We start from the raw sequence: 14,494 nt of genomic DNA on the forward strand, positions 1-14,494 counted from the left end.
TGTGTGTGTGAGAGAGTGTCTGTGTGTGTGTGTAAGAGAGAGAGAGAGTGAGTGAGTGTATCTCTGTGTGTGTGTGTGTGAGAGAGAGAGAGTGAGTGTATCTCTGTGTGTGAGTGTGTGTGTGAGAGAGAGAGTGAGTGTATCTCTGTGTGTGAGAGAGAGTGTGTGTGTATGTGTGTGAGAGAGAGTGAGTGTATCTCTGTGTGTGTGTGTGTGTGTGTGTGAGAGAGAGAAAGAGAGCGAGAGAGAGAGAGAGAGAGAGAGAGAGTGTGTGTGTGTGTGTGTATTTTCATATTATATATTTTCGAACAATTACATTATATAATATACAAAATACATTATATTTATTACATACCTGAAAACTATGTCTTATTGTACAGAACCAAGATCAAATTATTGTACAGAACCAAGCAACAAACAACACATCGGAATACACACACACTCATCTTCAGGATGAACTTTGAATAAATTCTCTTGGCTCCCAGGAGTTTTTCCACTTTTTCCCACTGTAAGACAGCAAAAAGTGTTAGTCACAATGTTCATAACTGGAATATAAATACTGTTCACAATCAATTGTAATCTCATTCTTCAAGACAAAAAAGTGCAGTTCTCAACAAAGGCTTGATAAAAAAAAAGTAAATACTTGAAACTAAGAGTGGTTGAAAACATTAAAGAATAGATAAAAATAAAAAGCACACCACATTTCAAATAATATTTTAATTACATTGAAGTCTGAAGTCCTGATCAAACTGCAACTTCAGTTAAAACTGTTTATGTAATGTTTATTATTTTTCTCTATTTATTTAAATTTGTATTAGTTCTGTCAATTTTCTACAGTACAGTAAACTTCAAATAATATACATACCATCCAGAGCAAGGATGCCACTGCACCAACACCTCCGCTTGACCCTTAGCAGAAAAACAAAGAAACATGGGGTAATGTTAATGACATTTACTCACAACACATGAAGTTACAATCATACATCTGCTGAATTGTAAATACAACATAAAATCCAAGTGAAATTAAACAAAGTGAAATTAATAGTTAGTGTGACTAAGTCTGTCATAAGAAGCATAATACAATTTTAATTAATAATTATTAGCATAATTCACTTTATTACTATATTATCAATACAATTTTGTAATATATGGAAATGCAGTTTTTATTTTTGTCACACTACCATTGCTATGGTCAAAATTTTAAATTTGCACAACTTAAATTGTGAAGTAAAATATTTCTTATTAAAATCCACGGTTTAACATTACAACTTGAATTATATGAATACTTAAACCTAACATTAATTATTTAGCATATTTTGTAAAAAAAAATTTTTGCAAATACATTGCAATTACAACATACAAAATAGCAAAATAATATTGTTATTGTGAATGTTTTTTGGGGTCATTATTTCAGTATTTTTAAATGCTTTTTGAAACAAACCTCCCTGATTCTTTTCCTCAAAATTTTTTTGTAGGGAAAACTGGTTGATTCTTTGTGCATGGGGCATTCTGAAACAAAGTAAAATATGGTTATAAGTTGTAACAGACATAAGTAAAAGAAAAAGTTCAACAAACAATCAACAAGAGGGCTTGGGCACTTTATGGTCATAACACTGAATAGCTTGCTATAAATATGTCGCAATATGTGCAAAAGAAAATATTACAATATGTAAATTTGTAGAATTCTAACCCAGTCCTTTTCAAAAAACAATGAGAAAGGCCCTGTTCTTTCAGCTCTAAAACTGTGATCGCATTGCAAAAATCAAACATAGCTTTGATTCATATGTACAAAATTGTAAAAAATAATCAACAAATCCACACATACCTTTGTGGTCTGCTTTCCTCTTTATTTGTCTTTTTTTTCGTGAGGTAGATATTGGGCCTGGACTGCCTAGCTCAGTGGACAGTTTAGAACAGGTAGAAAGGGTAGAGGCTGGAGGCAGAGGAGAGGCCGGAGAAGAAGATAAAGGACTAGACTGAGAGGAGTTGAAAACAGGATGAGTCAGGGGGGAGACTGGAGGAGCAATGGATAAAGACATAGGAGAGGTCAAGGAGGTGGTGAACAAAACAGGAGAAGCCAAGGAGGAAGATGCAGGAGGAAGTAATAGAATGTCAGACTCAGGCCTGAGCAGAGCTGTGGACTCTGATGCTGGGTCTGCTGATGGAGTCTCTGTCTGTGAGCTGTTTATGGCAGAACTCTCTCCCATGCTGCTTGCTTCTTTATCTGCAATAGCCACTGTTGGAAAAATAAAATTGTGATATGAACCTTTGCATAAGCTGCTGCAATCAACACATTTAAAAAAAAAAAAACTTTATTCAAAGGCTGGAATACACTATACAACTTGTAGCCTCTGTTCTGGGCACACTAAACTAAAATATATGTGCCTCATTGCTTAGGAAACACATGACCAAATAAAACAATTTGGCCAATAAAACAAAACTCTAAGCACTTTCACATACAGGGCTTAGATTAAGCCAGGATTAAGCCTTACACCGTGTCCACACCAGAAGCGGCGCGACTGCGAGATGCGTCAAAATCAATCAGAACCCACAGCCAATCAGAACAGCGTGTGGGCGGGCTTTCGCGGCAAATGCACGGCACCAGAGAGTAATCTTGACGGCAATCGCAAGAAAATGGATAAGTAGCTACATAATCAAATTTACACCATTTAAACATTATTTAAAATACATAATGAGTTACTAAAACAATATTTGTCAAAGAATACACTTGTTTGTTCACAGTTGAATGTTGAATGTCTTGTTTCCCCATTCGTTTAATTTCAAGATCTGAGGTGAATTATCCATTGTTGCTTTTACAGCTACAAAGCTGGAGCACTAAATGATATTCAAAGTCACATGACACGCTTTTAACATTAAATAAAGCACATAAACAGTGCCTGAGATTATCATTGCTACACTTTGTGTTTGTTGTTCCAGCGCGACGTCGGAAAAAAATAGAAACCGTTTCTAAAATAGAATCGTCGAGTGTTGCTGTCGCGGCTGGTTAGGACAAAAACTCTGATTAACATGGAAAAGAGGAATTTTATCGCCTGTCGTGACGTCGCGTGTAGTTAGGACACGGTGTTAGTTCAATTAGGACATTTAAGTAACTTTTATAAACGTGCCCTAGAAAAGTTAAAGAAGTTAAAAGCTGAAACATGCATTTTAGTCTAGGACTAGCTTAAGCCTTAAACAGGGGGAAAGTGTTATAAAATTGTCTTAAATTCTAAAACATGTTTGATATCCTCAATCTGGATGGAATCATAGCCTGAAGCTACAAAATAAAAAAATATATAAAATTCTGTGGCCATCATACACTACATGATTTTCTGTGAAATCTTACTGCCCAGAATGTGTACGCTGGCTCTGACTTTCGGCAACTAGCATCAATTTCTGAATCGAGGCAAAAATATGGGTAAAAGTCATGTAGTGTATTCCAGCCTTAAGCTGCACAAAGACATACATGGTGTGAAATTGAATAACTAAGTATACACCACCATGTACAGTTACAGTACATACAATGTGCTCACCTTAATATAGTATAGTATAATAGTATAGTATGTAGTAATCTATGGAAAGAAATTGTAGAATTAAACAACATATATTTAATGTATTTTGTTGTTGTTTTCAAGGATGAAACATTTATGATTTTTTAAGTGTAATGAGTGTAACTCTTAGGGTCTGCATTTGGACAGATACTATTATTTGGTGCGTGACAGGTGATAAGATGACAAATCTGCTGTACAAGAACATGTCAGTTCTATTGAATGAGACATTTTACCATTACAGCTGAGCAGAGCTGTGGACTCTGATGCTGGGTCTGCTGATCAGTGTTGCCAGATTGGGACGGTGATTTCCAGCCCAAAAGCTCACCAAAACCCGCCCACTACAAGTAAAAACCGCCCAAAATTTTACTACCAAAATAATGTGATATAATTGTATGGCCATGTCATTGAGAAGCACAATTAGTATATCCTTAAAACAAAATAACGATGATAAAAAAAAAAAAAAAAAATCCCAGGAAAACGGATAAAAAAAATAAAAATAAAAAAAATTCCCAGGAAAACGGATCAAAACGGATTTGACACTGTCAAAACGGCAATCAAGAAATTAACCGATGACTTTAACCCTCGGAAGTACACAGAACAAAACGCAGAATTTAGCAGTCAAAACTGATTAATCGTTGATTCAAACCTTTTTCAGCCGCTGTCAGGGACAAGTAGAGAGTGCATGCAGTCTGGACGGTGTAGAAGTTGCAGATGTCTGGTTAGGCTAGTGTGCAATGTGCATATGACCATGGAAAGGAGTCGTCCCATATTCAATTTCAATTCAAGTCATTCAACTGTGCTCTCATCTTTATATTCACCATCGAGTCATCAACATGTGTACGTTTTTAGAGTTGCTCACTATCTCACTCTTTACTGTAGATGCAACTTACTGTATGTCACTTTAGCATTAGCGATCACTTGAATACAGTCAGCTACAAGTTATCGCGCTAAATCACGTCTTCCTGCTGATCGCTCGTTGATTGGCTAAAAGTGCGTGCTCGTCGGTGACGTCAACACCAACGCCAGCTGACTCTGCACTGCATGGGCGTGTGTGTTGTAATGTCATGGTGACTGATTTTATGGACTACATGCACACTTTAGTTTAGTTTTTTAACCAATTAGATTTTAAAATGTAGATGTTTGAAAACCGCCGAACTGACCCCAAACCAGCCCAAATTTTGTCCACCCGCCCAAAGCCTTTTTTACCCGCACAATCAAATTCAAAACCGCCCAATTGGGCGGGAACCCGCCCAATCTGGCAACACTGCTGCTGATGGAGTCTCTGTCTGTGAGCTGTTTATGGCAGAACTCTCTCCCATGCTGCTTGCTTCTTTATCTGCAATAGCCACTGTTGGAAAAATAAAATTGTGATATGGACATGAGAATAATAATAATTGAATAATAATTCAATATTATTATATTATTATTATTAATAAATATTCAATAAAAAAATAAATACATTAAATAAAGTTTTATTATGGTTTTATATAATATAAGTTTTATTTATTGTATTATTACGTTTAAGTCCACCTATGGGTTGTATTTATTAATGTAATATCAATTTGACATTATCAAAATAATACCTCGCTCAAGATTTCTTATGTAATTTCCCCTATGTAAAAAGGTTGGGAATATTGTTTTTATATAATTTTTTTAAAACCTAAGGTGAGAAAAAATTAAGTCTGCTTGGCCATGTGCAAATGTATATACTGTCCGTAAAACGAATTACTACTGTCTTTTCAAATTAATTCTTAAATCAATTGAGGATACACTAATAAGCAATGAAATATGTGAACATTTTGCATGCATTGCAAATTTGTGTTTATTACCATTAAGAAGACTTTCATACAACCTCTTTATTGTAAGAAAAGCATCCTGAGTATCTTCTGTATCCATCTTCCATGGACAGAAGCACTCAGCAGAAAAACCATTTGAGGTTCTCCTGGCAAGGAGAAGGAGTGGGAACCTCTCTAAAAGTTCCCACTTGTGGAGCTGGAATGAGACAAATTTATAAAACTGAGAATATGATAAATAACTACAAGTTCGCACACTCTCTTCGCAGAGAGAGAGAGAGAGAGAGAGAGAGAGAGAGAGAGAGAGAGAGAGAGAGAGAGTGAGAGAGAGAGAGAGAGAGAGAGAGAGAGAGAGAGAGAGAGGAGAGAGAGAGAGAGAGAGAGAGAAGAGAGAGAGAGAGAGAGAGAGAGAGAGAGAGAGAGAGAGAGAGAGACTTGAAAACTATTTGAATTCACTGAGAGTTCAGAGATAAATAACACATTTATATTTGAGGCTGTCATATCGAATAACGCATGCACGCACGCACACACACACTATATGTGTTCCTAATATTCCTTTTCAAGTTTTGGCTTCTTGCCTATGCATTTGAAATTAGCTTGAATTGGTTTTTAGTCATTGTGATTGTACAGTACTTTTTATTCTATTCCAGGGGTGTTCAATCCTGCTCCTGCAGGGCCACTATGCAGAGTTGAACTCCAACCCCACTTAAACACACCTGAACCCGAAGTTGGAGCTAAACAATGCAAGACAGTGACCCTCTAGGACTGAGTTTGGACATCCCTGGTCTATACAAATTATTTTTTATTATACTTTCTAATGTTATGCTCAAACTTCTAATTTAGTGTTTTTTTATCAGACCTGAGTACACTGGAAAAACACACAAATGTTACACCTCAGTCGGTGTGCACTGGAAAAAAAATCATGTGTAAAAGCTAAATATCAGGGATTATTGACTTACTATTTTATGACTAACATCTGAAAGATAAACCTACCAGTAGATTTGTTGCATCATAAACTTTGTTCACACTGCAGTTTTTTTTTTGCCGGTCCTTCCATTCTTGGGAAAGCTGCTCCTTTTTTTTCTCAAGCTTTTGCTTGTATGGCTGCTTGGCACTACAGTGTTGACATGTTTTGCTTGCTACTCCAATTTTTTTTCTGCATATGTAGCAATCCTTTAGAGTAGGCATCTGTAAAAAGAAACATAAATGATATGTGTTATGAGGGGATAATAATTTTTTTTCCAGCCCTACTATGTTGACAAGAGTCACAGTCTCTGAAAATATTTTCACCACAGTGACCTAACTTTCAAAACATTTAAAGAAAACTGCAACAGTATAATGCTACTCAGAACCTGGTTTTGAAAATTGTTTTATCAACTTAAAGTCGACATGAAATCAAAATGGAGCCTATTTACTTTGTTAGCGCATATTGCTAGTCTTGTGGTGAGCAATGAATCCGTGCAAGTTAATACACAGAAAAAAATAGTTTGGCGTGGTAATCTTCAATCAAAATCTGAAAAGTTACTTCCAGTCTGGAATGGGGTTCCTTTTCTGCTGATGTCAGTTTGACGGCTTGGGTTGAAAACGTTTAACCACTCCCTCAAACCGTTAGTCTGCTATGAGCAGAGATGGAGAGGATGAGCGCTAAAGTAAAACCCTGCCCAATATTCCCTTTCGTTTGCAACTTCCGGTTCACGGGACTTTAGGACATTTTTTGTATTTGTGGTAGCCTTCTATCGAAAGCATCAGAAGAGGGCTAGAGGTTTGAGATAAAATGTTATAATAAATAGTTATAGATGGCAATAGACTTCACAGATATGAATGACACATGTTTGTTATGTAGTATAACAGATGCATTCATCATAAAAACATGCACACATCGACTCATGTAACCTACTGGTGTCAGATATGTTGCAAAAACTGGACTATTGTTTTGGAAAGGTTTTAATATGTATTTTACATATATGTGGCCAAACATAATACCTAAGTTTTAAGCACTGTCATCCCTCACAGTAAAAATCATATTATATTATCTAACGTTAATGTTAAATGATGATTAATGATCTAATGAAGTCTATTGTAGATATAGATATTCATACATGCATATAACCATGCATATAACTAAGACATATTTGTATCATATTTGACATGTTTCAGTATAATATAAAATAACAGATACACAGTCAGTTTGCTCAAGGGTTCACAGACTGGCTTAGACTATTCCAATAAGGCACAAACACATACACCCACATTATATAATTGATGAATGTGACCTAACACAAAACCATTGAGGCACTGTGTTTGGTAAATATAATATGATCGTGCTTAAGTGGATAAAAATCAACATCAGATGACTTTGGTTAATCACCTTTGTTTTCTGTCCTCTAGCCTTGTATGTTTGTTCCGTTCCTGGCTTTGCACCTGTATGAAGAAATCAGAGAAAAATAGCACAATGTACTATATCACAATGAATATATTGGTCATATTATTATTATGAAGAGCTAAGAGAGAGAAGAGAGTTAAACGTTTTCGCACTGTTTCTTTTAACAATGACGTTCAAGATCTATTCTATTCTATTCACACACACACACACACACACACACACACACACACACACACACACACACACACACACACACACACAGTGTGTGTGTGTGGAAACAATTCCATTCTAGTTATTATTATACATAATTCTATTATTTTATTAAAAATAATTATTTTATTTGAAATAACAACCATTACAACTATTTTATTTACATTTTAATTATTATTGTTTATTATGATTATATTTGCTGTATTTATTTATTAATTTCCACAGTTGGATATTTCTGGAAAATATGATCTCAAATATGAATCGTACGTCAATTAATAATGAACTGAAACGTAATTCACATATCAAATACTTTAAAAAATAGTATTTGGATGATTAACGAGTCAGATTAACGAAATATATGAACGTTTTAACAAAATGTGTGGACTTTTTATATGGTCCCTTACACACACCTTTCTAATTTCCGAATAATTTCACACTAAATACTATCTTTAAAATGCTGATGTGATCTGGTCAAAAGATTTGACCCTCAAACATGTTAAAATAGGCTAATGATAAAAATCACGTCCCTTAATGATTTGACACGCGACGTATAACTTTACATTCTTGAATAGACGACATTAGGGCGCTATATTAGTCCAGTAACAATAATCGATCTCTTTTGAATATTGTTACGATGGATATAAATAAAAGCGAAGTTTAATGTCACGTTCACGCGCTGTCTAACTTTCCCATTTACTTTTGAATATTTAATTGTTTCATATTTCAATACAACGTTATTCCCAAGTAAAAACCTGCTGTAACACAACTAAGTTAACTTTAATCACCACAGAGCAAGATGAAACAGCACAAAGCGCCTTGCATATTTATTTTGTTCTAAAATTCGTATATTTTCATGTTCGCTGATAGCATAACCTACCTGTATTAGCCTCAATTATATTAGAAAACCCACAATGCATCGAGGCGACTCTATGTGGCATATATCCCGCCGCCTATAGGGGCACTATTTTAGGAAACGATGCATTGGGTCGTATTTGAGGAAAGGCGCAAACGACCATTATGATCGTATAAGTTGGAGGACTTGTTGGCAAATTTACAAGTAGGCTACATTATTTTTTCCCTCATCAAGGCCCTTTCACCACAAATAGGAATATTTACTGTGAATGTTTACCGCAAATACCTAGGATCTGTTCACTATCTCTAGAGCACTATAGAGTTTGGGCTCATGTGTCCTAAGCTGTTTCCAGCACAACGGTGGTGTTAACACACTAAACAAAACAGAAACCAGCATTGAAAAGGACGTGCAGCCAGAAGAAGGCAAGCCGTTTCAAACTCCAAACGAAGTTTGTTTTGGTCTGATTGTGTTTGAAATGACGTCACATCCGTTTCGTTCTTCAATTTCGCATTAAGTATTTTTTTGATGCCATCAAGCCTTTACGAAAAAGTTATGAAAGTAAATTGTATTAAGTATACTTAATGTTCAAGTATATATACACGTTATGTGGTAAGCATACTAATATTTACTAGTATTATACTTGTAAGTGCACTATTTTTGTGTGTATAAAGTATGCGTTTAAGTGTACTATATGTGTAACAATAGTAAACTTTAAGTGCACAACTAGTTCATGTTTTTCATTTGTACTGAATCTGTAATACAAGTGAACTTATAAGTATACTAATAGTTTACTATTTTAACACTTGTAGCACATTTGTTTAGTTTATGAAAGTACACTTTGAAGTATACTCAGTAAACTACTAGTTTAGCAGTTTTATGCTGCAAGTATTAAGTTTTCTTTACTTATAGTTGACTATTTATATATTATTTTTGCACTAACTATATTCCTATTTAGGTGTTAATTTTTTTATACTTTAAGTATAACTTTAGCTGTACTTTAACTCATTAAAAAAAATTCAACACTTGAATATGAGTAAGTTTAATAAAAAAAAAGCAACATTTTAAACAAAACGCTGAGAACAGTGAAAACACAGAACATTCAGTAAATGGCGGGGAAAGAGTAGATTTGAAGTAAATCCCTATAAACACTACCAGTGGACTGGCCTAGTATTCAGATACACAGAATTATAGGAACATATCGGTTTTATTTATAAATCAATATTTGCAAACAATGTAAGCTTATAAGACAGTTTGTAAAACTATGTGAAATATTTAATAGGCTACTCAATCAAAAGAGTAAACACAACTACAAGCCAAGTATACTTAGCATATTCAATAAAACTTTTAAGTATATCTCGATCAAAAGATTGAGTACAAGGCAAAATATAAATATATTATACTTTTTTGTCAGTACAAGTCAAGTATACTTAAGCTCAATTTAAAATATATTTCTTAGAACATAAAAAGTAGACTGAAAGTATACTTTCTTATATTTTTAGTTTAAAAGAAGTATATTAATAGCACACTTGAACAAATTTATTTTTCATAAGGGCGTACATGCAATAAATAAATGCAAGTCCTTGAATTAGCGTCGTTTACGCGGGTTGAATTGATGCAGATCAGTGATCATAAGTGACAGGGCAGAGGCAGATCGAAACTATCTGTATTGTAAAAAGTGTTATATAAATAAATGTGACTTGAATTCAGGGGCCAATCAGGTTTCAGCTGGATCCACCAGTATATACAGTGTAATGTATAGAAAATCACATACTATTGCCTGAACTTTTATAGCTTTAATAAGAATTGGTGTATATTCAAATCATGCATATTCGTTGTTACAATGGTTCAATTTCTCATAGCTTATAATACAACATAGTTTCTCAAAACTTTGTTGTACTAAGTTACAAACTTACAACCTTGCCAAATTACAGGAAAAGTACTACATTACCCACAATCCTGAAGTGGGACTCACCAATCAAGAGAAGGCGCTGGAAATGCATCTAAGCAGTATCCATAGATTGAAGGTGTAAGCAAAGTCTGAGATAGAAGTAAAGGTGTTCAAAGATGGCAGATAGAAGTGATTGTTTGGTGCCACCAGTGAACCATAACACTACAAAACATTTGAATAAAGTAATTATTTAACCTAATATCAGTGATACAAGTGATGCAATGATATAAACACGTAAAACACACAGAGATACATGGATACATTTGATAAGGCATACAATGAAATATTTGCATTTCATAACTGACATTTCAATGTAGTGTTAGTTTTATCCTGAAGAAAAGGAACTTGGAAGCAAGGTTAACTCAAGCTAGGGTTGACATTCTGTAGCATGTTGTTGAAAATACGAATATTTGCAATACCACAATCCATAACACGTCAATAACATAATTCACCATGGCACAAAGTGTTCATTTTTTTCTTGAACAACACTGTGTCTGTATTGGAAGTAAGGAAAATTACAATCGCAACTGGAGGCTTTGCACACTGCCAGCACCAGTAAAATGAAAACGGACTCTGATCAATTTATAGCAAAACAATTTAAGGCAATGCTACAACTTTGCATGTGGCTCAAAACAACAGCAACAGTTTATCTCAGTTATACAAGGAAGCAACGAATAGCAACAGCCGTTAGTCCACAGAAGGCACATGGCAGTGTGACGTCTTGAAGTGCAGACGACTTCATCGGGAAGCGGTCTAGTGTTACCATACATGTCTGGCGTAAGCTTGCAATCCCATTAAAATGTGAAAGTCCATCAACAAATCCCATTAAAATGTACGTTTATGAGTTTTGCTTTACTGAGGTCGATAGCCGCTCTTCTGCGACATGTAACTCACACCAGAGGCAGGCGGATCCTCTACGATGGGAGACGCCTCTTCCTCCTGCACCGGACAGAAGGTCAGAGAGCCTCCGTTGGGCTCGCCGCAGTCCTGAGCGAGGGCGCCCGGCTCAAGTTCTCTGCCTCGTCTGAAGTAAGAGTTCCTGGAGGAGAGGCCGCCGCTGTCGTTGAGAAGGTCCGGATGTTCCTCGCAGTCCAGAAGCGGCTGGGTGGACTCGGAGCGTGCGAACACAGGCGGCGGGTGGTTGGGCGTTTGGCCCTTGTACCCGCTGGCCACCACTGAGGAGTACTGCACGGTGCTGGCCGTGGTCTGGCCCGAGTCGCTCTCGTCGCTGTCCGACACGCTGTGGCGGGGCGACGACATGCAGGACGAGCCTCCGATGCCGCTGCTGTGCTCCTCAGAGAGATACTTGTCCTTCTTCAGAGGCAGCACGGTTTTGTCCTCCTCACACAAAGACTTTCCATCAAACACGTCCACTTCCACCACGCTAACGTCTTCTTTGGGCATATCGGCCTGTTGAGAGGTTTACAAGGCATTAGTTTGTGTACCAGACTGCATAAGAATGTATTTTACACCGTAAATGCAGTTGAGCAATATGCCATTATTTGTGTTACAATATCCATTGACCTTTATATAAGGGTGAATCTCACAAAACTGAACATGAACAGGTCATAATTGACCACAAAGTCAAAAGAAGAAAAAAAATAATTATTTTCCATTATTTAAAAAAACATATATAACTGTTAAAATGGTTGTACTCTGCCTTTATACTTCTATAAATGGCAATAATTTTATTAGCAGGGTTGCCAACTCTTAAAGGAACACTCCGACTTTTTGGGACTTTAGCCTATTCAACGTATCCCCCAGAGTTAGAGAAGTCCATACATACCTTTTTCATCTCCGTGCGTGCTATAAGTCTGTTTGACGCACCCACCGCTAGCCTAGCTTAGCACAAAGACTGGATGTAAATGGTTGCAGCTAGCATAATAATCCAAATAAGTGACAAAATAAAGCAAACATTTTCCTATTTACATGTTGTGATTCGTATAGTCACAGAGTGTACAAAAAACAAAAGTCACATGAGACACAGACATATTTTAAGCATATAAATAATGGGAACTATATTCTCTGAAGGCGAAGCACTGCTACTTAGGCGGAGTGATAACCGCAGCACCTGAGACGCACCGTGGTGAGGAGCAGAGAGTTCGTTCAGAGCGCGTCTCAGGTGATGCGGTTATCACTCCGCCTAAGTAGCAGTGCTTCACCTTCAGAGAATATAGTTCCCAGTATTTATATGCTTAAAATATGTCTGTCTCATGTGACTTTGTTTTTAGTACACTCTGTGACTATACAAATCACAACATGTAAATAGGAAAATGGTTGCTTTATTTTGTCACTTATTTGGATTAGTATGCTAGCTGCAACCATTTACATCCAGTCTTTATGCTAAGCTAGGCTAGCGGTGGGTGCGTCAAACAGACTTATAGCACGCACGGAGATGAAAAAGGTATGTATGGACTTATCTAACTCTGGGGGATACGTTGAATAGGCTAAAGTCTCAAAAAGTCGGAGTGTTCCTTTAAAGGATAATTCCGGTATTTAACACCTTGAGTCTATATTGTAGTTTGTTTTGGATGAACAAGAGTAGTGGACAACACTTTTTTGACAATGGTTCCTCTCTCGAGTTTTTGACTATAACAGAATTGGCCATGGACCCATTTAACATTGGAGTCAATGGGCATGTCCGAAAATGTCATTAAAACAGCCAATAATGTTCGTTTACAAAACTGTTAAACTCACCGAGTGGTTAGTGGTGTTCGATGATGATTATAAACAATATATCGTCGCAATATATGATTCCAATCCGTTTATTTTGCTATAGTGGAACTATTTTTTCAGACACTTCACAACCGTGTAACTTCCGCTCAATATTTGAATCTGAAGCGTTAGCACACTCCCGACCACTTGATGGCGATACCCGATGTTTATGTCTCGCGGGACACTCAAAATCGAGCGGGTCCTCCATAATCCACTTTTCATAATCCATGTTACAAGTAACAATTAATGAAGGTTTTGTGTGTTTATTTTGCTTACTCTCCCAGAGCACAGTTGCTCTGCTCGCTAGCCTTATGAGAAACGGAAGCGAGCAAAAAGACTACATCGACCAAATGTAAACAGCCCCCTTTCCGTTTCCGGTAGCGCATTTATATTAACGAGCACTCAGTCCTTCAACAGAATTCAATGGGATTTTACAAAATGACGAATAAAACACGACAGAAACTGTATTTCGCAACACTTTTTGTTTCTGGAACATCAACTAACATCACTAATCACTCGGTGAGTTGCACAGTTTTGTAAACGAACATTATTGGCTGTTTTAATGACATTTTCGGACATGGCCATTGACTCCAATGTTAAATGGGTCCATGGCCATTTCTATTATAGTCAAAAACTCGAGAGAGGAACCATTGTCAAAAAAATGTTGTCCACCACTCTTGTTCATCCAAAACAAACTACAATATAGACTCAAGGTGTTAAATACCGGAATTATCCTTAAAGAGAATGAGAAACATATTTTCAGGCTCTCTCACACGCCACCCAACTAAATCTCATGCCAAAGCGACATGAATCTGCTCACAGGACTTTCCCACAAGCACCAGGCAGTCAGAGAAAATGAAGAAACTGCTGTGAGATGATGTTTGTGCCCGCAAACCAGGGCAGATACTGCTCTTTTCCCCAGACCACTAAGGAGGGTGATAAATTCTTAGTAAATAAGTTGAATACAAGCACTGTCAGTAAAATCACTTTTGAAAAACGCACTTGTATTGCAGCAGAGAAATATGCACACCAATTTCCACTAAA

At 36.5% G+C, this 14,494-nt stretch overlaps 2 protein-coding genes and 1 long non-coding RNA gene across 3 annotated transcripts in view; all 3 read right to left on the reverse strand.

Annotated features, from left to right (window-relative positions):
• The window catches only part of LOC306992208 (uncharacterized protein), a 3,863-nt gene extending 45 nt beyond the window's left edge, over positions 1–3,818 (reverse strand). The window contains exons 1-5 of the mRNA XM_079600847.1: positions 3,782–3,818; positions 1,826–2,236; positions 1,442–1,509; positions 866–909; positions 1–506 (exon numbers count right to left, since the gene is read on the reverse strand). The exon at positions 1–506 is cut by the window's left edge and continues 45 nt beyond it. Coding sequence (XP_079456973.1) covers positions 449–506; positions 866–909; positions 1,442–1,509; positions 1,826–2,207 — 552 coding nt within the window. The 5' untranslated portion in view covers positions 2,208–2,236; positions 3,782–3,818 and the 3' untranslated portion in view covers positions 1–448. The remainder of the gene's footprint in view (positions 507–865; positions 910–1,441; positions 1,510–1,825; positions 2,237–3,781) is intronic.
• Positions 3,819–4,815: 997 nt separating this feature from the next.
• Positions 4,816–6,477, reverse strand: LOC306991328. The gene is made up of 3 exons (XR_013796074.1): positions 6,335–6,477; positions 5,378–5,540; positions 4,816–4,896 (listed from the first exon to the last, which is right to left on the reverse strand). It is a non-coding gene; the product is annotated as an uncharacterized lncRNA (long non-coding RNA).
• A 4,088-nt stretch (positions 6,478–10,565) lies between these two features.
• The window catches only part of il6st (interleukin 6 cytokine family signal transduce), a 46,732-nt gene continuing 42,803 nt past the window's right edge, over positions 10,566–14,494 (reverse strand). Inside the window, exon 16 of the mRNA XM_079600723.1 lies at positions 10,566–12,145. Coding sequence (XP_079456849.1) covers positions 11,588–12,145 — 558 coding nt within the window. The 3' untranslated portion in view covers positions 10,566–11,587. The remainder of the gene's footprint in view (positions 12,146–14,494) is intronic.

The sequence above is a fragment of the Phoxinus phoxinus genome (genome assembly GCF_949152265.1).
Source record: "Phoxinus phoxinus genome assembly, chromosome: 23".
In the NCBI taxonomy this organism is placed as follows: Eukaryota; Metazoa; Chordata; class Actinopteri; order Cypriniformes; family Leuciscidae; genus Phoxinus; species Phoxinus phoxinus.